General features: G+C 44.5%; 1 protein-coding gene across 2 annotated transcripts in view; it reads right to left on the bottom strand.

The window, feature by feature from the left end:
* The window catches only part of Pcolce2 (procollagen C-endopeptidase enhancer 2), a 59,312-nt gene that overhangs the window by 15,917 nt on the left and 18,061 nt on the right, over positions 1 to 25,334 (bottom strand). For both annotated transcript variants that reach the window (XM_047563072.1, XM_047563071.1), the window contains exons 3-5: positions 9,245 to 9,500; positions 4,432 to 4,556; positions 823 to 959 (exon numbers count right to left, since the gene is read on the bottom strand). In XM_047563072.1, the coding sequence (XP_047419028.1) occupies positions 823 to 959; positions 4,432 to 4,556; positions 9,245 to 9,500 (518 nt within the window). The remainder of the gene's footprint in view (positions 1 to 822; positions 960 to 4,431; positions 4,557 to 9,244; positions 9,501 to 25,334) is intronic.

Raw genomic sequence — 25,334 nt, 5'->3', positions numbered from 1 at the left:
AGTGAGAGTGAGCTCTAATATTCTTCTCTCATCCTATCCCTACCTTTTGATGTCAAGTTTACACTTGACTTATAAAGTTAATTGTGGAACAATGCTTATTTTTCTCTACAAGAATCAGTGTAGTGTTGAAAATTCCAATTTCTCAAATGTCGGTTAGAACTCATGGATGAAAACCACCTGGGCTTGGTGGTTTTACCCCTTGGGTAGGAAAACGGAACTGTCCGTCAAGTACCTTTAATTCTTTGGTAGGTGTGGCTTCTTTCTCCTGTGTCCATTTGTGCTTGAGAAGAACCTATTTTCTCTGGCTGCTGGCTGCAGTCTTCTCCACTGGTCCGAGCTTGTCCATTTGGGCAACCGCGTGAGGAGAAGGCGCAAGGCTCCGGTGGTCCAGGATAGGTTCCTGATCAGCTACATTCGCCCTTTTTTGTCATCAACTTCCAGGTCTTCTTGCCTGGACCCCCAAAACTGAGCCCTGTGTGCTTCTCACCATTTCCCATCCCCCATGCCTGAGCTCACCTTTGCAGGGCACTAGTACCCCCAGGTGGCTGGCTCAGGGTCTGACCCTGGAGCGTCACCCATTCGGCTTCCTTTATCCACCTGGGCGTCAAGGCCTCGATACAGTCTCCCTGTGTCCCCTCAGGTCTGGGGTGGCTATTCTCTCTTAGTGACACCAGAAGGAACTCCAAGAATTACGGAACCCAAGAAAGTGTTAACAGCAGCAGCCTAAACTCTTCCAGAAAATAAATGTAATTGGGAAATTTAATTAACAAAAAAAATTTCACAGTTAGGAAAATATTAATGACACAAATAGGGGCCACTTACGCAGGGGGACTGTCTCCACAGTACTTTCCGATCCTTTTGGCGTCGTTGACTTCCCCACCATTAAACACAGCCACGTAATCATATCGGCAGTAGTTATCTCGCTCCACGTCGAACTTTTCAAACTTCAATTCTATCAGCTTTAGAGGAAGCACAACATGAGCAGAGTCAAAATGGCGTTATTGTTGAATAAACTCAAGTGGAATTTTTCCATTTCCCAGGTCTGTAGAATACCATGATTTCTCTTTGTAAATAAGAGCACTGATTCTGTTTAAATAACTGTTGTTTCAGGCAGGGGTAGTGGCTCAGCGGCAGAGCGCCTGCCTAGCATGGGTGAGGCACTGGGTTCGAGTCTCAGCACCACATAAATAAATAAAAGGAAGGTCCATCAACAACTAAAAAAGCTTTAAAAAATTAATGATTCTTGTTTCCATGTTTCTTATTGAGTTAACAGAACCATGGTACTTTTTTGTTTTCATTGTTAATCATGATAAATGATAATCTCAAACCCAGATCAACCCTGGTCGTAATAAGAGCTCTGTTCACTTCCAGCTACAAAAGCCTGCCACACCATCTGACTCTAGCAACACAAATTCAGGCCACCATTGCTTCTGGAGATGTGTTCTACAGCATGATAACTACAGTGAGCAACGTGCGGCATACCTGAAAATTTCAAGCATGGATCTTCAATGTTCTCACTGCACGTGCGCGCGCGCACACACACGGATAGCTATGTGAGCTGATAGGTATGTTAATTAGCCTCACTGGGGTGATCATTTCACAATGCACACGTTTATCAAAACATCATGCTATATACAGTAAAAAGATATTTAAAAAAATTTTTTTAGTTGTAGATGGACACAATTTTAATTTTTTTATGTGCTGCTGCTGATCAGACCCAGTACCTCCCACGTGCGAGGCAAGCGCTCTACCACTGAACCCAGCCCCAGCCCCTAGACACATTTTTTATTTGTCAACTGTACCTCAAGAAATCTGGGGGGGAGGGAAGAGAAAAGTGAGGAAAATAAAGACTAATTGGATAATTGGGTGTGTGTCCGAGTGGGAAACGGGACCATATTCCAACTATATTCATTCTTCTCTCAAAGAAAACGAACAGGAATCACAATTACTATCTGGAGTATGTCCCCTGCGCCAGGCGTGTCAGGGTGCGTGTGGGGTGACAGGAGCAGACGCAGCTGTTCTCCCTGAGAGGAGGAGGCTGATGTTCTCATCACACAGAAGCGAGTCAAGTTTTAGGATCAGCGATTCAGGGAAGAGGAAGTTGACGGGAAGGTCTTTCTGAAGTGTGTCTGAAATGTGAGGACCCCAAGCACAGCCTCCCTAGGATGCGACGGGCCTTTGAAGAGGCTGCATCCATGCACAGAGTCACTAGGATTCTACAGTGTCTTCATTATTCTGCTCTACTGCCAAGAATAGTGTTGAGTTATTCGAGTGAACGGGAAATTTTGATTTAATAGGTGATCAATGGTTCCCTGGACAAGCAGATTGTTGGAGAGCACCTCCAATGTGTGAATCCAGGGAAATCTCATGGAGCTCACTAACACCCCTGGCACTCAGACAGCCGGTGTCCACTCTGGCTGGGCAGCAGGTGGACAGCAACCCTGTCCTTCACCCTCTGGGAAGATAGTGGAAATTAATTCCTATTAATGGGCATTAATTTCTATTAGATAAAGAAGATCATACATAATAATCTGGGTGAAGATGAAAACAATATCACAGATGAACACAAAGGTAAATTTTGGCTTGGAATATAATTGCCACATACCTACAAATTTACCTACCATAAAAAAATCAGCATCCATAATGGGAGAATAATGGTTTATTCCTAATTTAAGCTACTTTAAATTGTTTTAAAGTATTTCCTATGTGGGTCCAGGGATTTCTCACCAACAATTATGCTTTCCATTTAAAAAGTAGCTGATTTCTCTCTACTTAGAAATTAGTCACATAAAAACTCTGGCACATGCCTGTAATCTCTGCGTCTCCAGAGGCTGAGGCAGGAAGATGGTGAGTTCAAAGTCAGCCTCAGCAACTTAGGGAGGCCCTCGGCAACTCAATGAGACTCTGTCTCTAAATAAAATACAAAAGGGCTGGGGATGTGGCTCAGTGGTTGAGCACCCCTGGGTTCAATCCGTGGTACAAAAAAAAAAAAACTTATGAAGAGAAGATTTAAAATAAGTAAATAAATACGAAGATAAAGGAGAAAGTCATGAGAGAAGGTGGAGGCAATTCTGCAGTAGAAAAACCACAGACTTGCATACAAATTACTGAGGATTTAATTTTCCCACTCTATTTTTCTCTTTTGTACAGAGCTGCCCGTGGTTTCAAATGCTACAATAATGATGGAAAACTCTCTGGCTGAGGTCAAAAGTCACATTAACAAAACTCAAACTCAGACATTAAAGAATCATGGAAGAGAGAGGCTGAATTGTAATCTTCAAGTGAATTAAGTTGAAAGATTGGGTCGGATTTACAAATGTCACCCAGAAAAGAATGACCAATATAATTTCAAGAATTACAAAGGGCTCAAATGTTTCAGAAATGTAATTTTAAATGTTATCTTAAACTGTAAACCATTCAGATAGACTTTGAGCCTGTTCCATTTTTAAATAAATGACTGTTTTTCTTCTAAAAAATAAAACTGAGTTTGAGGATTATGACTACAGTGTGTATGTGTGTGTTTGTGTGTATATTTCTGTGTGTGTGCTCAAATCAATGACTTGCATGGCATATTGGCCTGATAGTTGTCCATTTTAAAAAATAAATACATGGCAAATAATATGTGTACAAACTACATGAAAGATCAGTTTAGAAAAGTTGTTTTGAGAAAAATCACAATGCTCACTCATTGTGTCTGGATGAAAGTCTATGATAGTGTTTGTAATAATAATAATTTTTATCAAGTTATTTTTGAAATTTAACAAATTTTCATCCATTCCTGTGCCAGGTTCTGTCTCGCAATTAATATCTGAAAGTGGTTCTGAGAAAGGGCAAAAATTCACACAACCACGGACTAATAAGGACTGCAAAACCAGACCTTCTCCACTGATGGTTTTTAAGCCATAAATGAAGTTTTTGTGGAGAACTTGCACACATTTTAATTTAAACAACAGACCAGCTTTCGCCATGGCATCTGGTTCTGTGCAGAGATGAAGTGGTCAGCTTTCAGGCTTTCCGGCTTTCCCTGGCTTTCCTGTCCGGGAAGCTCAGGGACCGTCTGTCCTGCTGACTAGGGTGGCCAGCATCAGGACCGGCTGGGTTTGCCTGGTGAGAACCAGAGCCCTGAGAGCACGTGTTCCGGGGTTTCAAACTCCCAGCGGCCGCTGTGCTCACGACACAGGCTCAGAACAGCCTTCTGTGGGACAGGACTAGCACCAGCATTTTACAAACTTTTTGAAAATCCTAGTTATGGAAACTAAAACCAGGACTTTGGAAGTGAAATAGCGCAAAGGAGAATTCTGGCCTCCATCTCCACGTGAAAAAATACCTTCCCCCCGCCATGTCCTTAGATCCAGACCAGAGGCTCCCGGGGGCCTCACTGTCCAGGCAACCCACAGACGCACACCTTCCGCGCATTTTCAGGGGCCTCACCTGGTTCTTCGGGGCTATGATGTGCCACACACAGGTGACTCCTGCAGGGTAATCCCGGTCGGGCCAGTTGGGGGTTTTAAAAGAGCCCGCAGGCCTTTCAAGCCGTCCTCCACAATACTGGTCTCCTGAAGTCATCAGACACGGAAAGAAACAGAAGCAAAACGTAAGTTTACGTCCTAAGGTGGGTCCCAGCGATGCGGCCACGTGGAGTCGGGACTGTAGGATGCCAGGTGACAGGACAGTAGACCAAGGCAATGGCAGAGCTCTCCAATGTTCTCTTAAGAAAAAGGTCACAGAGATCATCTGCTGCACACACAGGCAGGCAGGCGGAAAGATTCGTCACCTGACAGCCCAGCACAAGACAGGGAAGGGCCGGAGGCAGGGCTATGCTGTGCTTCTTTCCTTTCTTTCTTTCTTTTTTCCTTCTTTTTTTGGATGAATGAAGAGAAAACATTTGGGCATGTGTACTCATTCAGGAAGCTTCTAGCTCAAAGACTCTCAGGACGTCTAAGACCCTTCAAGGTATTGGTATTCATTAAATGTCCAGGGACAAAATTTTAATTAATGGACATACACAACCATCATTACTAGAAAACTATATGTGCCGTATGTGTGTGTGTACATGTATATTTTTAATAATTTTTAAGAATAATTCTTATTTGTAAAAGCAATGCATGTTTCTAAAAACTCTCAGCAATACAGAGAAAGTAAAAAAAAAAATTACCCCAAATCCCACTCCCTACACTAACCACAATGAGTACTGACAATCATTATTTCAAACATCTGATATACTGATGGGTTGGCAGAGGCAATTTTAGAAAGTTACTTTAATACAAAATTTAAAATTTAATTTCACTTGAATTTAATTAACAAATAAAAACTGAGTTTAACCTAAAAGAATTTACATACTGTAACAATTTTTTTTTTGACACAGATAATCATTCTTTTTTTTTTTTTTTTTTTGGTGGTCTTAGAGATTGACCCAGGCCCCAACGGATGTTTTCGCATGTGCTCTGCCACTGTTTCTGTCTCCATCCTGACACAGCAGAGGTAATCATTCTTAAAATGGGTATATAAATTTAAGAAAACATATTGTAAGATTGAGTTTGGAGTGATTTCTAAGACTTTTAATTACTGGAAAATTTTAAGCATATACAAAATGAATAGTTAATGGAATGACCTCCCATACAGCCAGCGCCTAAATTCAACAACTGTTATCCTTCCGCTATTCCATCTGTGCTGTTGCCCAACCCCCACCACCTGCTGCATTGTTTTTATTACTGTTACTTCATAGGGGAGATAAATTCACATACTTTAAAATGCAAGAATCATAGTTACACATGATTGGAAAATGGATGTACCTGTGTAAGCCACAGTCCTATGATAACATAGAATTAATTTCTCATGAAATTTTGGTGTCTCCTTCCAACCTGTCAATTCCTCACACCACTTTACTGAAAAACTCTACCTTAATTTTATCATAGAGCCCCATACAAGTGAAGTCAGCTAGGGTGTGTTCTGGTGGGGCTTCTCCTGCATACCAGAATTCACTGCCTGCTGCTACATTAGCAGTTCGTTCCTTTACATTCTTGAGTAATATTCCACTGTAAAGGAAACACTACGATTCATTTGCCCATTTTTCTGTTGATGCTTATCTGGGTTGCTTCTAGTTTAGGCTATTATGAATGAGGCCACTAAGATTATTTTATTTTCATTTCTCTTGCACAAGTATCCAGAAGTGCAGCTGCCAGGCCAGGAGTAAATGCAGATGGTCAGCTTCGTAAAAAACTCCTGAACTTTCCCCAAGGGTCTGAATCACCGTATACCTCTTCAGGTGTGACACACAGGTTGTTTCACATCCTTGCCACCAACACGGCGGGTAAGTGATGGTCTCTCCTTCATTTGCATTTTCCTGATGACTAATGATACAAAGCAATTTTTCAGGTACTTAAGGGCTATTTATATCTTCCTTTGTGAAATGTATGTTCAAATGTTTTGCCCATTTTTATCTTTGAGATTTTTATCCTTTTTATTATTGAGTTGTACGAGTTCTTTATATATTCTGGATTCAAATTATCATATTTTTTGTGAATATTTTCTCTCATTCTGTAGGATGTCTATTCACATTCGTAACTGTCTTTTTATAAGCATTAGTTTTAATTTTAATGAAATGCATGATATTTTTTCATCCTTTTATTTTTGATCTATTTGGTCTTTATATTTTAAGTGCTTTCTTGTAGACAACAAATAGTTGGGTCTTGCTTTTGAATCCATTCTAACAATTGCTGTCTTCTAACTGGAGTGTTTACTGCTTTATATCTAAAGTCCTGAGCAGCGGGGCTGGGGAGATAGCTCAGTTGGTAGAGTGCCTGCCTCGCAAGTACAAGGCCCTGGGTTCAATCCTCAGCACCGCCAAAAAAAAAAAAAAAAAAAAAGTCCTGAGCAGTGTGTGCCATTTCCTATTTCTCTCGCCCCCTTCATTCCAACTTTTTCTTCCTTCCAGATTTATTTAAGTTATAATAACTTTAGTATCTTTAATTTTTTGGCTTTTAGCTGTAACTCTTGCATCTTTAATGAGTATTATTGAGATCACGATATGCATATTTAATTTACAACAGTCTACTTGGAGAAATATCGTACTTCTTCACATACTATGTGTGTGTGAGTACATAAGTGTTGCTCTCTCTCACCATCCTTTGGTTGCAAACATAGAACATTATGCATTATATGTTCCATAATATAGGGTTAATTTTTTTGTTTCAACCACATAAAGAAATTTAAAGAAAGAATACGTAGCCTTTTATATGAAACATTTCCAAGGACAGTCATGCCTTCCATTACTTCAGGTTATGCCATGGGGTCATTTCCCCAACCTGGGGAACTGCCTTCACCATTTCTCATGGCAGGAGTAGGAAACGTCTTTCAGATGTTTGTAGTGTTCATCTAAAAGTGCTTCTGTTTCACTTCCACTGTCGAAGGCTAGTCCCTGAATCTGGGTTTTATTCTAGCCCTTCGGGGACGTGGTAACATGGCTTTCTGGCCTCCTTTGCTTCTGATGAGGAGAAAGGCCTGCCAGGTACAGCAGCACACACCTGGGAGCCCAGAGACTTAGGAGGCTGAGGCAGGAGATTCACAAGTTCAAGGCCATCCTGGGCAACATATTGAGTCTATGTCTCAAAGAGAGAAAGACAGACAGCCATCTTCCGTGCTGTTGTGTTTTATGTCTTTCAGCTTTATCTGATTAAGACTTTAGATTTCTGCAATTTAATTATGATGTGACTAGATGTGCTCCATTTTCATTGATTCCATTTAGACTTTTTGACCTTCTTGGCTCTATCGATTGCTGTTCTTTCACTAAACTTAGAAAGAAAGCATTATTTCTTCAGTTTTTTCATGCAGTATTATCACTTCTTCTGGAACAAAAATAGCAGATAGTTAAGATCCTTGATGTGGTCTCAGGGGATCTTTTTCTTCCATTTTTTCCTCCTGGTGCTTCGGCTTGGATATTTTCATTTAAGTTCACTGACTCTTTTTCTGCCATCTCCCATCTACTTTTCAGCCCACCAGGTAAAATTTAAAATGTTGAATTCTATATATCTTCTAGTTCTAGAATTATCACTTTATTTTTTATTTATTTATTTATTTTTTTACAATTTCTGTTTCTGTTTATTCTACATATATTTCCCTTTAAGGCCTGAAGCAAATTTATAATAGCTCTTTCAAGAGCTTATTCGCTACTGGTGACATCTGCTTCATTTTGGGTCTTTTTTATGGACTGCTCTTTTTCCTGAATGTGCACACACTTTTCCTAATTCATGACCTGACAGATGCTGGACATTATCAATGATATACTCTAGATTCTGTGCTGCTTCTATGAAAGTGAGTTTTGCTGTAGCAGGTATTTAACTTGGCTGGAGACAAAGTCTGTCTCCCCGACAGTGGGTGGCAGCCGTAATCTCCATTCATTTCTTCATCTTCCACTTCCGGGCAAGGCCGACCGGGTTCTCCCCGACTTAGGAGAGCCGAGCTGTCAATGATTGGGGTGGATCTTGCACATATACTTCATACCTCCTGCAGCTCCCCGCGAGGATCCCCAACGGTCTGGCTGCTGTCAACCCTCGATTAGACCCTCTGATGCTCAACCTGGACCCAGGAGTGGCCTCAGGTGAAAGGCTGGACATGTGCTAAAGCTCACCTGCCACAGCGAATTTCAGGAGTTTACCCTTGGACGTTCCACACGGACGGACATGAAAATATCCCAAGACACAAAGTAATGTGAACAGACGATCACAGGTTCTTAACAGGCTGTTATAAAAGTACACAAACAAACCCACCGAAAGAGATGGACACCACCGGCATGGCTACTTCTGGAGGGGGTCCTGGGGGGGAAGGGGTGTGTTTGCGCATCTCTATGTGAGCAGAGGAGAAGGCTTCACATTTCACTCCACGGATTTCTACACTGGAATTTTTACAAGAATGTATACAGGCTTTTAAGAAGGTGGTTTGTTAATGGTGTCTTGATGTTTAGTGGCATTCCTGAGCTCTCTGTTTGAACTGCTCTTAAGCTTTAGATAAAGAATAAACACGGGGGCTGGGCTGTGGCTCAGCGGTAGAGTGCCCGCCTAGCATGCGTGAGGCCCTGGGTTCGATCCTCTGCACCACATAAAATAAAATAAAGGTACTGTGTCCACCTAAAAAAAATAATAAAGAATAAACATTTATACGGTGCCAAGAACGATGCCTGACGCTTGCGGGCATTCAGTCACCGTGAGCCACTGTTACCGTCGTTATTGCCATCGGGTGGGAATGATACCTCTTTCATTTGGCTCGGCAGCAGAGAACATGGCCATGAAGCCATTGCCAGCTGTGTTGGCATCGGAAATCATCTGCACCATCATCTTGTTGCCGCTGGACACCAGGGCTCCGGGCCGGAAGGTGCCGCAGAAGCGCCCGATGCGCTGGCCGTTGGCGTGGCCGTTGTACACGTCCACAAAGTCATAGCGGCACAGGTTGTCGCTCTCGAGGTCGATGAATCGGAAGTTAAGAACAACGACTTTTCCCTCCGGAACCTGCGGAGAGAGGGGCCCAGTGGAGGACGGTCATGAAAGGAGGCTGAGGCCTTCGCCAGCACCCCAGCACAGACCTGGGGTACGGCGTGGGGGCAGGGTACCTGCCCCACATGCCCAGGTCCTGGGTCCCCTGTCCAGCACCCAGAGGATGCTTTCTCTTCTCCCAAATCTGAAGTTTCCTAGCATACAGCATTTTTAATAAAATGCACATACTTATTCTTTTTTGGCAATTCCCAGATTCACTGGGGCACACACTCTTATACTTTTAACAATTTATCTCCACAAAGCTGAAAAATATTGGGTCAGTCTAACTGATAAGTCATTGCCCTTCTGACTGGCCCCAGCTCATATCTGAATACTCTAAAATGCCACGTCCCCCAGACACACTGCGTGGGAAAGAGGCATCTGAAATGTAATTTCTTACAAATGTTACAAAAGGATAATTTCAACATCTAGAGTGTTTCCATGGAGTTCACAGGTAAGGCTGATCTGGCAGTCATACAGTTAATCAACCCATAATTCACTTGGGTCCTGATAATCTGGATCAACATTTGTATTCATTAAATTAACTGAGTAATTACAGAATCATCTCTTCTTCAAGTTAGTGAGTTTTATGAAATTTTTATTTGTTGTCCAGGTGAAAATTTTACAGATGAGGGAGACTTGAAATATAGTGCACTAGTGACTATGAAGATCATCTTTCACTTTGTCATAAGATTTTCTTCACATAATCTCCCCCATGTAATTCTTTGGATGCTTCCTTCCTTCCTTGTTCTCTCAGTAGGAAGAAAAAGGCGGCTACAAAAACAAAGAAGAACCAAACTAAATAGCTAGGAAAGCACAGGTAGGGTTCTCAGGTTATGGAAGTGCCATCCCTTCCCCGGTGGTAACACTTTGTCCTGTCTTCCTTCCCGTTGCTCAGAGAGCCATGATCACGTCTGTGTCACCCTTTCGAGGAGATGACGTCTCCACTGAAGAGCGCAAGAACCTCATTCTGGAGAAACTTGCCGGAGACAGGACGAAGAGCAGTGATTAAAGAAACCACACTTACAACCCAGACTGACCGGTTTCCAGTCACCTAAGGTCTAAGGTAACCGAGACTCAGGGCACAGAGGCCCTGTTACCACCAGCACAGCTTCCTGCGCCCCTGAGTCCAGAGCAAGGAATTTGTTTTTCCTATAATAAGAGGAAGAGTTTCCAGCACTATTTGCTCTCTCTCTCTCTCTCTCCCTCTCTCTCTCTCTCCCCCTCTCTCTCTCTCTCTCTCTCTCACACACACACACACACACACACACACACACACACACGTCCGCATGCACACCAAGGTGCAAACTATACCTGAGTATTAAAAGGCTTTGCCATGGTGCATTTTAATGGCTAAAAGCTTCTCTTAAGGATGCAAATATCAGAAGCTCCAAAGTCACCGCCTAGAAGCTGACAGCAGAAAAGCACCTGAGCTGTAAAGAGAGCTCCCTGCTGTAGGGCCCTAGTTTGTTGTTTTGCATGTAACCTCTATCCAGTGACCACAAATCTATCAAAATGCAATGCCACATCTAAAAGCTGAAAGACCAGAAAGTTCCCCAGCAATCACTGAAAAAAATCCTGGCCATGGAAAATATTTGAAACTCATCTTTTTTTTTTTTTGTTTTTTGGTTTTTTTAGTACTGGGGATTGAACTCGGGCACTCGGACACTGGGCCATACCCCCAGTCCTATTTTTTAATTTTTGTTCAGAGTCAGGGTCTCACTGAGTTGCTGAGCTGTTGCTGAGGCTGGCTTTGAACTCATGATCCTCCTGTCTCAGCCTCTGGAGCCACTGGGATCATAGGCGTGGGCTAAACTCATCTGGTTTATGGTTGCATGAATAATGAGGCCTGGTGCCAAAGTACAGAGGGTAGTTCCCAGCCAGGGAACCTGGAGAAATCTACCCCCAGAGTGAATGGAGATAAAAAGGGAAGAGATTGGGGGTACAGCTGGGAAGAGTGTGGTGTCCTCAGGTCTGAGAGATTAGGCAGAGCCAGAGAGCAGGGGAAGCCAGAGGGGGGCGCTGCAGAACTGAGGCCCAGCTAGGGAGGCCTGCGGCTGCAGAAGTGCAAGAAAGACCAGTGGGTTCAGAGGCGAGGAGGTCAGCAACCAGAGGTGACTTCTGGCTCTCACAAGCTGATCTGGTGGCACCATAGAGACAAAGCCTGATAAGAGGACTGAGAGAAAGTGGGGGGAGAAGACCCCCCAACAAACAAGCGTTTGAAGGGGTGTTGCTGTCCAGAGAGAGGAGGGAGGCTGGAAGGAGAGGTGGGCAGATTCACGGGGCCTGCGGTGGGATGTGCTTAGGAGCGGAGTCTGCGTGCCGAGGGGAGGGCGCTGGGCGACAGGCTCAGGGCGGGAGGAGGCGCAGGCAAGGTGGGCTGGGCCAGGAGGCCTGGATGGGTGAGGGGTGAGAGCATATGGATTGTCCCCTCCACACACACACTGCTTTTGTTTTCTTGGTGAAAAGGAAACAAGGTCATCAGCAGCAAGTGCAGATGGGAGAGAGCCCGCGGGAGTCTGGGACCAGAGAAGGCCTGTGAAAAGAAAGGCAGCAAAAATAAAATAAAAACAGGCTGGGGATGTGGCTCAGAGGGTAAGCGCCCCTGGGTTCAGTCCCTGGTACCAAAAAAAAAAAAAAACAGAGCTGAGCAGCTGGGCACCCTCCAAAGTCACACACTGAGACCAAGACCGTGGAGCAGGGAGGAGGGGAAGGAAGGGAGGGGCAGGAAAGCAGAGGGCAGAGGCCAGGGAGTGACCCTGGAGGCAGACCACGGGACCTAATCTGTTAGATGCCAAAGAAACTGATGAGGACAGAGGAGTCTGGACTGTTAGGACGTGAGGATAAAATGGGAGAGGAGCGGAGAGGTGAGGAAGGACGGAAGGCAAGTTCACCAGAGGAGGGGCCGGCGAGGAGCATCCAGACACTGAAACCACCGAGAGTCACAAAAGGAAGAGTATGGAAGGCAGGGACTGATCCAGGGGCTGAAATCTGCAAGAATGAGGAGGACGACCACCCTGGGCCTTCAGATGACAACCAGGCAGGCAGGGCGGCAGGTTCCACTGGCAGTTCTCCATTCTTAGATGGTGCCCAGGTGTTTTAGTCAGCTTTTCTCCACTGTGACCAACAAGGTACAGGAGGATTAGTTTATTTGGGGCTCACAGTTTCAGAGGTTCAGTCCACAGTCAGTTGACTTAATTGCTCGGGGCCCAAGGTGAGGCAGAACATCATGGCGGAAGGGCATGGCAGAGAGAAGCAGCTCAGGACCTCGCAGCCAGGAAGACGGAACAAGCTTCACTCACCAGGGACAAAGTACAAACCCCAAAGCCACATCCCCTGTGACCCACCTCCTCCAGCAATACCCTACCTGCCTACCCTTGCCACCCAGTTAATCCATATAAGTGGATTAATCCACCAATTAAGTTATAGTGCTCGTAATCATTTCACCTCTTAATGTTCTTACATTGACCCACACATGAGCTTTTGGGGCAGACCTCATATCTGAACCATACAACAGGGAATTCTGTGGATTCTGACTTGTAGTCATTGCTGAAATGGACCACGGGCCTTTATTCCAATGGGGTAAATTACTCATTCCCCAAAGTTCTTTACCTGCTCTCATTTCCATGAAAAACTGAGGTTTCTCTAGAAATGAATCACAAATATGTTCAGCAATAGAAACTGCATTACCTCACTGCAATTTTGTACATTTGTTATTCCAACAACAACTGGTACAGAGGTGATCTGTACCAGTGTGGATCTACAGTAACCAGAGATGTCATCCTATATTGAAGGCCAAAAAGAAATTATATTATAAATGAAAACACACTGCTGTGAATCTTTTCAATACAATACAGTGTCTGCCCTTCATTTTTTATATGCGCAGTGAAGGTTCATATTTTAAAAAAATGTTTTGTTGTAGATGGATAGCATGCCTTTATTTTATTTTATGTGATGCTAAGGATCGAACTCAGTGCCTCACACCTGTCATGCAAACGCTTTGCCACTGAGCTACAGCCCCAGTCCCAAGATTCTTTTTATAGGAGCATCAAACTGCATCTCAAGTCCTGTGATGCAAACTTTGGAAAGAGTTCCTGACTGCCATTCGAAAGGACTTTGGAAAGCTTGTTCTTGAAGACAGCTTTCCACTTGAAGAATGTAGTCTATATTCTTGATTTTTCTTTGATAAGGATATTCTTAAAAGTACAGAAAGATACATCGAATAATATAACATCCAGAGCCACCCAGAATTGACTTCTGTTAAAATTTTGTCAACACATTTTTAGTCTCCTTTAATAAAATAAATAAAATGTTTCAGAAAAAAATGAGGTTTCCTGGGCTCTGGGGATATAGCTCAGTTGGTAGAGTGCTTGCCTTGTGTGCACAAGGCCCCGGGTTCAATCCCCAGCACCACAAAAAAAAAAAAAGAGGTGTCCTTTGTCCTCGTCCCAGGCCTCATTTCTTCCTCCTTTCTCAGAGAAACCACAGTCACCAACTGGCTGGGTGTCCTTCCCTGCCACTCAAAACAGCTCATACACATGGATATGTATAGGTGCAAAACATGCAGCTGTGTTTTTCAATGTTCTAAAAATTAAATAGTTGTACACAGTTTTCTACAAGCTGAGCATCTTTGAATTTTCTGGATGAGGAAGAAAAGAAAAGGGGAAAGAAAAAATTAAAATTAAAATACACAGGACCTTCGCAAGCTCTGCCCTTCACCAGGAGGGTGTGCCCACCTCCCCCCACTTGTGCTTAGGGTCTCAGTTCCACGGTCGTGCCTTCTGGGAGACATTCCCAGACGCCCTTCAGCCCCTCAAGTGGGCTCTGCCCAGTTGGCAGCCCACCTGCCAGGCCTCTGAGCCTGGGAAGGCCCAGCCCACTCACCCACTGTGATAAAGATGGCGCTCCAGGAGGCAAAGGGCCCCCCTGCATGGCTCCCTGTGGCGACCCTGACCTCTGGCACAGCGCACAGCCCCAAGAAGAGACTGAACATCAAAGACACTCGTTACACAAACGACTCCACTAGGCACCAAGCGAACCCAGCTGCCCTGTACCACCCTGGACAGGCCCTCCCGCGGCTCCCCAGCTCTTGCCCTTCCTACCCTGCCCACAGCCCAGCTCCAGCAAGCCACTCTCCTCTCTGTCATTCTTCACCAAAACAAGACACAAAGCGTCCTGGAAACTTTATATTTCAAATCTTCTGTAACTGCTAACACTCAACACAAAAACTCAAGGAGCAACCTTTTTGGGTGGCGATTAAATGAAGCGACTGTTTGGGGAGATGGTATTGACCGGGGATTCAATATCTGCCTGTAGGAAAACAGTCTCCTGTCAGGTCCTTTCCTATCAACAGCTGGCTCATGGAGGCCAAAGCCTAGCACTGCAGCAGTGACCTCAGCTCACCCACGGCCCCTGGGATGACCTGACCGTCACCGACCCAGGTGCCAAGTCTCTCCAGGCTGGGGCTCCTGCCAGCAAACTGGGGAACTGCGTTTTAAGCTGAGGGTTTGCACTTCCAGGATACTATGAGCTAAATGGAAACAGGAGGCGAGCGTTGTTTTGAGGGGGAAGAACTTGCTGCAGAAATGGGAAGGCTCCTTGGATCTGTAGCTTTTCTTCTCCCAACCTGTTAGTTACTACTTTGAGCAAAAAGATCTGTTTTTGCAGCACATCTAATTTTTTTTTAAAAGCCATTGTTTTAATCTTCTAAGATTTCCCTTTTCTACAAACAGAACTTTGGTAACTCATGCTCTAAAATACAGCCCACAGTTTATTTATAGGATGCTAAAGAGGCCCCCAAGCTCAGGGTCACCTTGTATGCATCGCCCCCCAAATGTAAGCCAGAAAAATTTATATACAGATTATGCATAAATATTTGGCTTCTTTCAAGAGGAGGGCCACTCAGAAGCTTACAAGGACTTGTTCATGTGTACACTTTAATACTAGCCTATTTAAGAGAAATGTTGTACATGTTTAGAAAACAAAACATGTAATTAGTGGAAATAGTATGTGATATTATGAGCCAGGTGTGGGGTGCACACCTGTAATCCCAGCAAGTTGGGAGGCTGAGGCAGGAGGACCTCAAGTTCAAGGCCAGCCTCAGCAACTTTGCAAGACCCTGTCTCAAAATAAAAAAATAAAAATAAAAAGGGCTGGGAATGTACCTCAATGGAAAACTACCCCTGGGTTCAATTCCCTGCACCAAAAAGAAAAATAGGGGAAAAAAAACAATATTATGAACATTTTCTTTTATTGTTAGGAATTTTTTTTTTTTTTTTTTTTTTTTTTTTACCAGTTTGATGTCAGGAAGGAGGGAGGAAACCTCATCCATGTCAAGCCCAGGCCACCGGCACCCATGGAGATACAGTCATACTGCCCTTCTGAAAACCATCCAAGACCTTCCCGTGGCACTTGGAACAAGATTCCCATCTTAATTATAATGCTCACATGCAGTGGATCGGATGCCAGGTATTTTTCTCAGCACTATACACACAATACTTCATAGAACTCACTTTAGCAACCGTAGGCAGGTGGTGTTATTATCAGCCCAGAAACTGAGGCACAGAGCAGTGAAGGCCCCGCATGATGGGGTCCCTGACCACCTCTCGTCTTTCCCCCTCATTCAGCAAGTCGGCTATCGAGCTGGCCACTCCTCTGTTTAAGGAACCCACCACGCTGGTTCCTGCCTCAGTTCTTCTGCAGTCTGGTCCCTGCGCTTGGTACGCCCTTCTCCTTCATATTCAAGTGTATGGCTCTGCCTCACTGTCGAGGTCTCAGTTCAAGGGTCACCTCTTCAGAGAGGCCTACGAGTCACTCAGTCACTTATCACACACATCACATAGACAGGTCGTTTCTATAGTAACTTATTAGTCATCTCATCACTGGAATGTAAGCTACAGCGAGCAGACTTCCCCAGCTGGTCCAGTGCGAGGCTGTTACAGATGCTCAGAAAACTATTCATTGACTGGATCTTTATAATCTTAAAAAAAAGAAGGTGCAGGCCACACACCTGCTGCTGGTATATCCATTAATATAAGAACGTAAACTCACTTAAATGTGCAGGCAAACATTGTTAGCACTCTTATGGGGAAGAAGAAACTGCTCAGAGCGGCTACAGTGACTTGCCCAAGGCCACCCAGCAAGTCTGTGGCAGAGCCCAGGACTTGCACCTGGCTGTTTCCTGTGACCTGGCTGTGGCAGTCCAAGGAGATGCTCCCAAATCTCGTTTCTTCTCCTGGGCCCACAGACGTCAACATTGCCTCCTTCGCTGGGGCCACGTGACTGGGTTTGTGTCAGTAGAAGGTAGAATGGAGGGAGGGAGGTCCCACCTCTAGGCACAGCCACAGAACAGTCCTTCCGGAGTCCTCTGTTTGCTCTAAGGAGAGGATTTGGTGGAGCATCAGGAGGGTCTAGGAGACGGCAGGCGCCACTCAGGGAAGGGGCTCTGACGGAAGGAGAGCTGCCCTGGACAGCACCCGACTGCACAGGACTGTGAGGTAAGTAAGAAATAAGCAGGCACTGTGTTAGGCCCCTGAGAGTTAGGGGCTTGTTTGTTAGAGAAGCTTTGTACCCTGTTAATGACCCAGAGAGTGACGTTCACCAGTTGTTCTTACCCAGCACCTCTGTGATAGACAGCTGTCACTTTACTATTTTCAGTGCTACAAGTTTTATATAAATCAACAATGTGATGTTCCATCAAAAAGGTGTGAACAGGGCTGGGGCTGGGGCTCAGTGGCAGAGGGCTTGCCTGGCACGTGTGAGGCACTGGGTTCGATCCTCAGCACCACATTGAAATGAATAAATAAAATAAAGCTATTATGTCCATCTACAACTAAAAATATATATAGATATATATTTTTTAAAAAAAGGTGTGAACAGCCAGGGAGGTGACATCTTTGCCTAATCCTCGACTGCCTGGAGTACACTTGGCAAGCTGAATGCAGTTCAAGGCACCTCTTTAGAGTGGACACAAACAATTTGGAGCAATCACAGTGGTGAGAAAATTCACAATCACCAAGGTTCACTGTGTTTGTCAGTTTTCCACCACTGTGACAAAATACCTGAGATGGTTAACTGATAAAGGAGGAGAGTTATTTGGGCTCCTGTTTTCAGAGGTTTCAGACTATGGTTGGCTGGCTCCATTGCTTTTGGCCCTTGACAATAAACTACATCACGGTGGAGAGTACATGGTAGAGAAAGCTGGACACCTCATGGCAACCAGGACACGAAAGAGAGATCGGGGAAGAGGCGAGGGTCTCACCATTCCCTTCAAGGACACATTCCCAATGACCTAACTTCCTTACACTCGGCCGCATCTCCCCGAGGTCCTACCACTTCCAATGGCCACATGGGCTGGGGTCCAATGGCCTTTGGGGACATTCAAGATCCAAACGAAAGCATCCATGCTGGACTTCGGATGCTCCTGCAAAGACACTCACCCCTACACCACCACCAGGATCACCCCGACTGTTATCAGAGTCTGGGGAGCTGGACAAGAGGCAACCAGCAGCCACCAGTGCTGCTTAAGCTGAGCTAAGAAACGGGTCTTGACCGACTAGGCCGTGAAATAAACAGAGGAGCCTCTCCTACAAATGCTGCACGGGGCAAAGAGGAAAGCGTCAGAGAGGAGGGACGAGCTGTGGCCGGGCCTTGCAGGGCCGTGAGGCCGACTGATCTCAAGTTTGCCACGAGGAATTCAGATGGGACAGGAGAAGGAACAAAGCAGAACCAGAGAAACAGGAACTCTCAGGCGACCACGGGCGGGCCGGGGAGATGGGCAGCCGAGCCAGGAGCTAGGGCCTGGGTTCTGGCATGAAGTGAGGAGCATTCCTTTCCACAGGGGCTTGGCCTAACATTGTCACTAGAACATCCGCGTGGATGTAAGTGGTGGATTTGAGGAAGTTCTACAGTCATCATGCACTTTCTTGAGAGCAGGAAATTCACTACCTAACTTGTTATTCAACATGAGCTTTCCTTTTAGCTCCTGCTCCTGAAAAGGTTTCCTGCAAAATAAAACAGCACTGCCAAAGAATGAAATAAAGAGCTGTCGGTTTATAATAAGCAATAAATTTCGAAAACACTCTAGCGAGAGCATTCAGGCTACCTGTTCACCAGCAGGACAGTTTCCTTTTTCCAGCATGCACTGCATCTATGCCAAATCTATATTTTCCCATGTTTCCCACAAAAGCAGCCAAGTGTCCCCTGGTGGCTTCATGTGTCTCACCAGCCACGGCTCCAGCCACAGCGCTAGAACCTCGAGTGGCAAACAGGAGCAGCAGCATTGAATACTGTCCCTCTGCCACCCAAGTCCAGAAGGACTAGCTGCACCTTGCAGCTAAGCCTAGCTGCTGCGTGTCCTTGAGAAGTGTTGCCTGTGTCAGGAAGGGGTGGGGAGAGAGACCAGTTCTCACTGCTTATCTTTTGCATTTAACCCCACGTTGGAAAGAGCCCTCAGCACTGCGTCTATGCCTGCCACACTTCCACAGGAGACCACGCAGAGGACAGAAGTGAGACCATGCAGAAGACGGAAATGCAAAGTAAAGCTCCACTCAACACATCCTGGGTCATTCTAACGCAACTACTCAGAGTAATATCTCTTTAAAACAATGAAAAATCCATGACAAATGGAAAATCACATGGGATGCCCAAATGGCAAGGACATATTGGAACGTTCCAGGACAAATGAGGACATATGGCCGCCCAGGCCTTCGGGCATCTAGGCCTCTCCTCCACTGTTGGAAGCTGCCCAGCTGGATCCCAACACCCCCGGGTAAATGAATGAATCACTGCTGGACGAACAAAGGATAAAAGGGTAACAGAAAGGCTTCAACCCCTTGAGGATAACGGAGCTCAACGCCCACCCCAGTCGGGCACTGAGTCTCATCGCCCGAGGCCCTCCACTGTCTACCCAAGCGCGCCTGGCCCTCTTCCTTTCCACCTCTGTGAGCTCACGCCTGCACTCCTTGCCTGGACTCTCCCACCGCAGATTCTCAACCCCACTTCAAAGTCAGGAACCTGGCCTCCCCCACCCCTCCTCCCAGTGCCCAGACCTGGGGAGACCGTTCCTTCCCTCTGGCTCCTCCAGAGTCCCCGGCACCCACAGGTGGCACAGGGGCCTGCAGCTCGTCCTCTGCCTCACAGTAGCGGGACTGTTCCGCGGACTCCTCTGTGTCTGAGTAACTGAAGCAGCTGGGGCCAGGCATCCAGAAAGAGCAGGGAAGGCCACGATGGAGATGAAGAAGTTTCCTGTCTTGGTTTCAGACACTGTGGTCTCAGGTGTATGATATGAACGATTTTAGGATTTTCTGTGTCATTCGCTTATCTGGCCTCCAGTAAACAATTATTCATTAAATACCAGCTGCCAACATAGCTAGGATAAAACTTAAATTCCACCTGGGCATGGTGATGCATGCCTGTAATCCCAGCGGCTCAGGAGGCTGAGGCAGGAGGATCTCGAGTTCAAAGCCAGCCTCAGCAACCTTGCAAGATTCTAAACAACTTAGCAAAATACTGTCTCAGAAAATAAAAATAAAAAGGGCTGGGGGTGTTGCTCAGTGGTTAAGTACCTCTTGTACCAAAAAAACAAACAAACAAAAACCTTGCCAGTCCCTCAATCCATGTATACAGGATGGTAATCTTTTTAAAGCAAGGATACTAATTTCTTTTAGTTGTGTTTCATGACTGCAGATAGGTCATAAAAATTAAAACTAGCCAATTTCTCTACATCTTCCAAAAAAAAAAAAAAAAAATTGGAACAAAGTCCTTAAGTCATTTTAGGACATTCCTTCAATTCTCCCAAAGTTGTCAACATGAGTTGATCCAGAACAGAATAACATGACTTGTAGAGATTTCTGGGGAAAAAGTGTCCCCACCCTCAACTACTAGTACATGCTGTCTGACAGCAATCTTAAGGCAACAAAAGTCAAAGCCAGGAGCTTCTTGCTAGCAAGGGTCACTTTGTCATGCAGCACTCATGTCTTCTTAAGGATGTGTGTCTGATTTTTTTTCTTCCAAAAACTTTTATTATAAGATACGGCTGATTTCTATTCAAGGACCCAAGGGAAAAAAACTGAACTTGGCATTCTTAATACTGTAATCTGTAATTTCATCAGATAAATCTGTAATGAATCAGGAGCACAAGATCATACTAATATTTTGCTAAGAATGAGAAACAAAAAGCCTGTCCCTTTTGGGAGGAGAGAAATCAGTCAGGTAATAAACACATTTGTGACAGGAAAGAGGCACGTGTGAGCCCACGTGTCCTCCTGAACAAAAGAAGTGGGGTTTCCAGGGCGGCGTCTGGTTGCCACAAGAGAGAACTGAACCTGCTTCAGAATCCAACTTACGTATAAAAAGTTAACGTCCACAGTGTATAACCTAAACGGCACCATAAGGCTTAGAAAATAATGGTCCTCGCCCTCTTCCCACTCCTGATACCCACTCCTCAAGGACAACCCATTTAACTCTTCAGTTGTTTTTTTAATTCCCCCCGGAATCCATCTCTTTGTTTCTTAATAATAGGCTGTGCTGCCGTTTCTGGATTTATCCTTTTTAATCTGGATCTTTGTGTTTCCTGTTATTCCCCCTTTTCCTCATCAAATTTCTAGTTAAATCAATATTTAGAATTTCCATTACTATGACCACATAAAAATATCATTCACTATTGAGTTAAACCGTTACATTTCTTGTACCCTTTTTTTTTTAAACCAGGGACTGAACCCAGGGGTGTCTGAACCACTGCCAAGTCACATCCCCAGTCCTTTTTATTTTTTGAGACAAAGTCTTGCTAAGTTGCTTAGGGCTTCTTGTACAATTTTTTTCATTTTACCTAGAGCTAATAACTGCCCGTTTTAAGGTTTGCTTAGTTTTCTGTGTATGCATCACTAACACCCCTCTCAGTTATGGTCGGGCCTACAGTTTCCATGTTCTCCTTGGAGATCGCCTCTGGCACCCTCCATCTTCCTTCCCTGTCCCTGCCCATCAGGACTGGCTACTCACAACTGGCAAGCTGGAACTTGGCTTCATCACTCACTCAGGAAACCACCAGGGCCTCTTATTTCTTTCTTTTTTTTTTTTTTTAACCTGCTTCCTTCCCTCATTTTGCTGGAGCTCATCCTCTTGCAGTCTTCTTACAAAGGGTGCATGGAAAGGGTGCACGGAGATCAAATGTTACCATCTTGAGTTATCTCAAAATGCCTTTTTCTGTACTCATAGTAATCTGCCACTTTGGGAGATACAGAATTTTGTATTTAAAATGTTTTTCATCAGAACTTCAAAGGCATTTTCTCCTCCCTTCTAGCTCCCCATAGGCTGATGCTGTTCTTTCCACATGATTTCCCAGTCTCCAGAAGCTTGTAGAATTTTCTTGTTTAAATTTAACAGACATGCCTTGTCTTTTTTCATTCACTGGGTTGAGTGTTATTTCTCTGGTAATTCCCTCCTTCCATAATCTCTGTTCTTTCTGGAAACTCTCATAATTCAGTTGGAACTTCCTGGATAGATCCTCTAATTTTCTTATCTTTTCCCTTCAGTATTCTTCTCCTTTTTTTCTACTTTCTATCATCTTCAAATTTATCTTCTAGTCTATTAAGTTTTTGTTGCTACTAACAAGTTATGAATTTCCAAGAGTGTTTACTATGTTGCTGTCTATTTCTTCAGCATCCTGGTTTTATGTACATCATACCTTTTTAAAATCTCTCTGAGGATAAGAAGGATAATCGTTTGATATTTTCTTCTGCTTTGCAAAGTTCTCTGTTTCTTTGGAATTTTCGTTTTCTGTCTGTTCAGGGCTCTGATCTGCCTGTAAGAGGCTTTCCTTGAATGTTTAGGAATTGCCAACTGCCCATTCCTAGACAGAAGTGAAGGGAGGCTAAGGAATCTCTGGGGCAGGGTTTGTCACCAGTGTGATGGAGACAAAAGGCCTCCCAAATGTCAGTATCTGGATGGAGGTCTTTCTCTGGTATGGATCACGTTCTCTAAGATCCTTCGGTGCCTTGTCTGAAGGGCACGGACCTTGCTTCAGCTGTCACGGGAGGAACAGGGTTCTCGCCATCCCGTACACAGACTTTAATATAATTACCCTAACCTCAGTGCTGCACCCTGGCCTGGCCTCTTCTGGACTTGGCACTTCCCAAGTCCACAGCCCTCTGGTTCCCAGAGTGAAAGCATAACCTGGATGGAGGAAGAAGAGAGGGGAGGCGTAAGGAAGGCAGCTCCTTGCTGCCCGGGGTGAGGAGGGAGCCTGGGAGGGTATCTGCCCTTACAAAGCCATTCAGGCATAACTCCAGTTCTTAACCTCACCCTCAACTCTTGGTTCACATGGTAAATGTTTAACTTCAAAAGAAACTTCTCCAGCAGGTAAATGGATGGAGTTGGAGAGTACCATGCTAAGTGAAATAAGCCAATCACAAAAAGCCAAAAGTCGAATGATTCCTCTGATAAGTGGTTGGTGATACATTATGGGGGCGGGGGAGGTAAGGGAAGAATGGAAGAGGGATGGATTGTGTAGATGGGAATGAGGGGTGGGGAGGGGGCGGGGAAGGAAAGAGAACAGAATGAGACAGATATCATTACTCTCTGCACATGTATGAATAAGCAAATGGTGTGACTCTACTTCATGTACAACCAGAGAAACCATAGTTGTACTCCATTTGTATACAATGAATCAAAAAAAAAAAAAAAAAGAAAAAGAAAAAGAAAAGAAAAAAGAAAGCAACGTTTCCAAAGTGGCTGGGTCATTTTACATTCCTACCCCCAGTGAACAAGAGTTTCGATTCCTCCACATAGTCAACAACCAACACCTGCCATTACCTGTCTTTCTGATGATAGTCATCTAGTGGGGTCAAACGGTACCTCACTCTGGTCTTTGTTTGCATTTCTCTACTGACTAACAATGCTAAGCGTCTCTTCATGCACTTATTCCCCATTCACTTATCATTTTTGGTGAAATGTCTGTTCAAATCTTGAGTTTTTTTTTTTTTTTTTTTTTTTTTTTTGTCAACCCTGTCACACTTGTCAAATACAAATTGAAAAGCATCAAAACTTAACTTGTGGGGTTGGGGCCGTGGCTCAGTGGTAGAGCGCTTGCCTGGCATATGTGAGGCACTGGGTTCAATCCTCAGCACCACAAGTGAAATGAAAGTCCTTAAAAGATAAAAGTAAATTAAAAAAAAAAAACTTAACTTGTAATAAAGATGAGCATTTGAGCTACACTGCGAATCTGGTTTTATACAGTCAAATTATGCCAGAGGATGAGGCCAGGCACCCAAACAGTGTGCTCAGTGAAGGTGCTCTACACAAAGCAGCAGCGAGCTGGTGATAATATCTCCCAGAGACTGCACCAGCCAGGGACACTGCTTCTCACTTTCATTTTTGGATCAGCCATAATTTCTACAGAGATAAAAAGAAACAACACCCTGATCAGGACAGAGGGCTTCTCAGAGGACAATATGAAAAAGCAAAAGCTAAACCACCTGGAGCCTGGGGCGTAGCCCAGTGGTAGAGTGTATGTTCGTGTGCACGAGGTCCTGGCCTCAATCCCTGCATGAAAAAACAAAACCAAACAAACCACCACCACCAAAAATATATGGGGAAGCTTAATAAAGAACTACAAATACAGATATTATGTAGTCAATACGTTAACTTGTATTACTATGCTGGCAAAATCAAAGGAAGTACAAAGAGCTTTGAATAATTGATGTGACTGGGTAGGAAGAAAGGAAATGTAGATAAACCCAGGTCTTTTAATCTACAGCTTAATTTTTCCCTTTTAAAGAATATGATTCACTTAATTTGTTCTTCAGTATCACTGTAATAACAATGTCCAAAAGACTCCCTGTAAGCAGCAGAAAAATAGGACAAGCGAATAGATCAATGGAATGTAATAGTCCAAACACACTGATATGGTCAATTAATTTTTGGCTAACGTATCAAAGCACTTCAGCCAGTGTGATGGTTCATTTTATGTGTCAGCTTGGTGGTGCTAAGGGATTCTCACATGGGCTGGAAAAGTATTATTTTTGGGTGTGACTGTTAGGGTGGTTCTGGAAAAGATCAGCATTTGAGTCAGGAGAGTGAGTTTGGAAGATCCACCCTCACCCACGTAAGCTGGCATCCTCCACCCCAGCAAGGATACAAACAGAACAAAATGGGGCAAGCGGGGCACATTCTGCCTCTCTCCGTGGGCTACAGCGTTCCTTTTCTCCCGCACTGGGACACGGGCCCTGGCTCTCCACTGGAACTCCGGGCCTTATACCAGCAACCCCTGGATCTCAGGCCTGAGGTTCAGACTGACTTAGGCCCCCAGGTTTCCTGGTTCTCCAGTCTGAAGGCAGAAAAGGGTGGAACTTCTCAGCCTACACAACTGCGTGAGTCAGGTCCCATGATCAATCAATCAATTAATAAATAAAATAGGATCAATTACAATAATAATAAATTAGTAGGAGTAGTGGCTCTGTTTCCCTGGAGATCCCTGGCTAAGACAATGGGTGAAAGGACAGTCTTTCCAAAAAGTGTTAAAAATAAAAAAACTGGAAACCTACATAAAAAATATGAATGGTGACGTCACTCTCTCATACCATATGGAAGTCAATTTGAGATGGATCACAGACATAATCGAAAAACTGAAATGATAAATATTCTAGAAGAAGATCATAGAAGAATATCTTTGCAATCCTGGGTGGCAAGAAAGCACTACTGCACGGGTAAAAACTAGTAAACTTGATGTCGAAAAATTTTAGATTTTGCTGGGGATGGTGGCACACACCTGTAATCCCAGTGACGGGACTGAGGTAGGAGCATCGCAAGTTCAAG

The sequence above is a fragment of the Sciurus carolinensis genome, chromosome 9, assembly GCF_902686445.1.
Source record: "Sciurus carolinensis chromosome 9, mSciCar1.2, whole genome shotgun sequence".
NCBI lineage: Eukaryota > Metazoa > Chordata > Mammalia > Rodentia > Sciuridae > Sciurus > Sciurus carolinensis.
The sequence above is the reverse complement of the archived record's forward strand: the minus strand, read 5'-3'. Positions and strand labels throughout refer to the sequence as shown.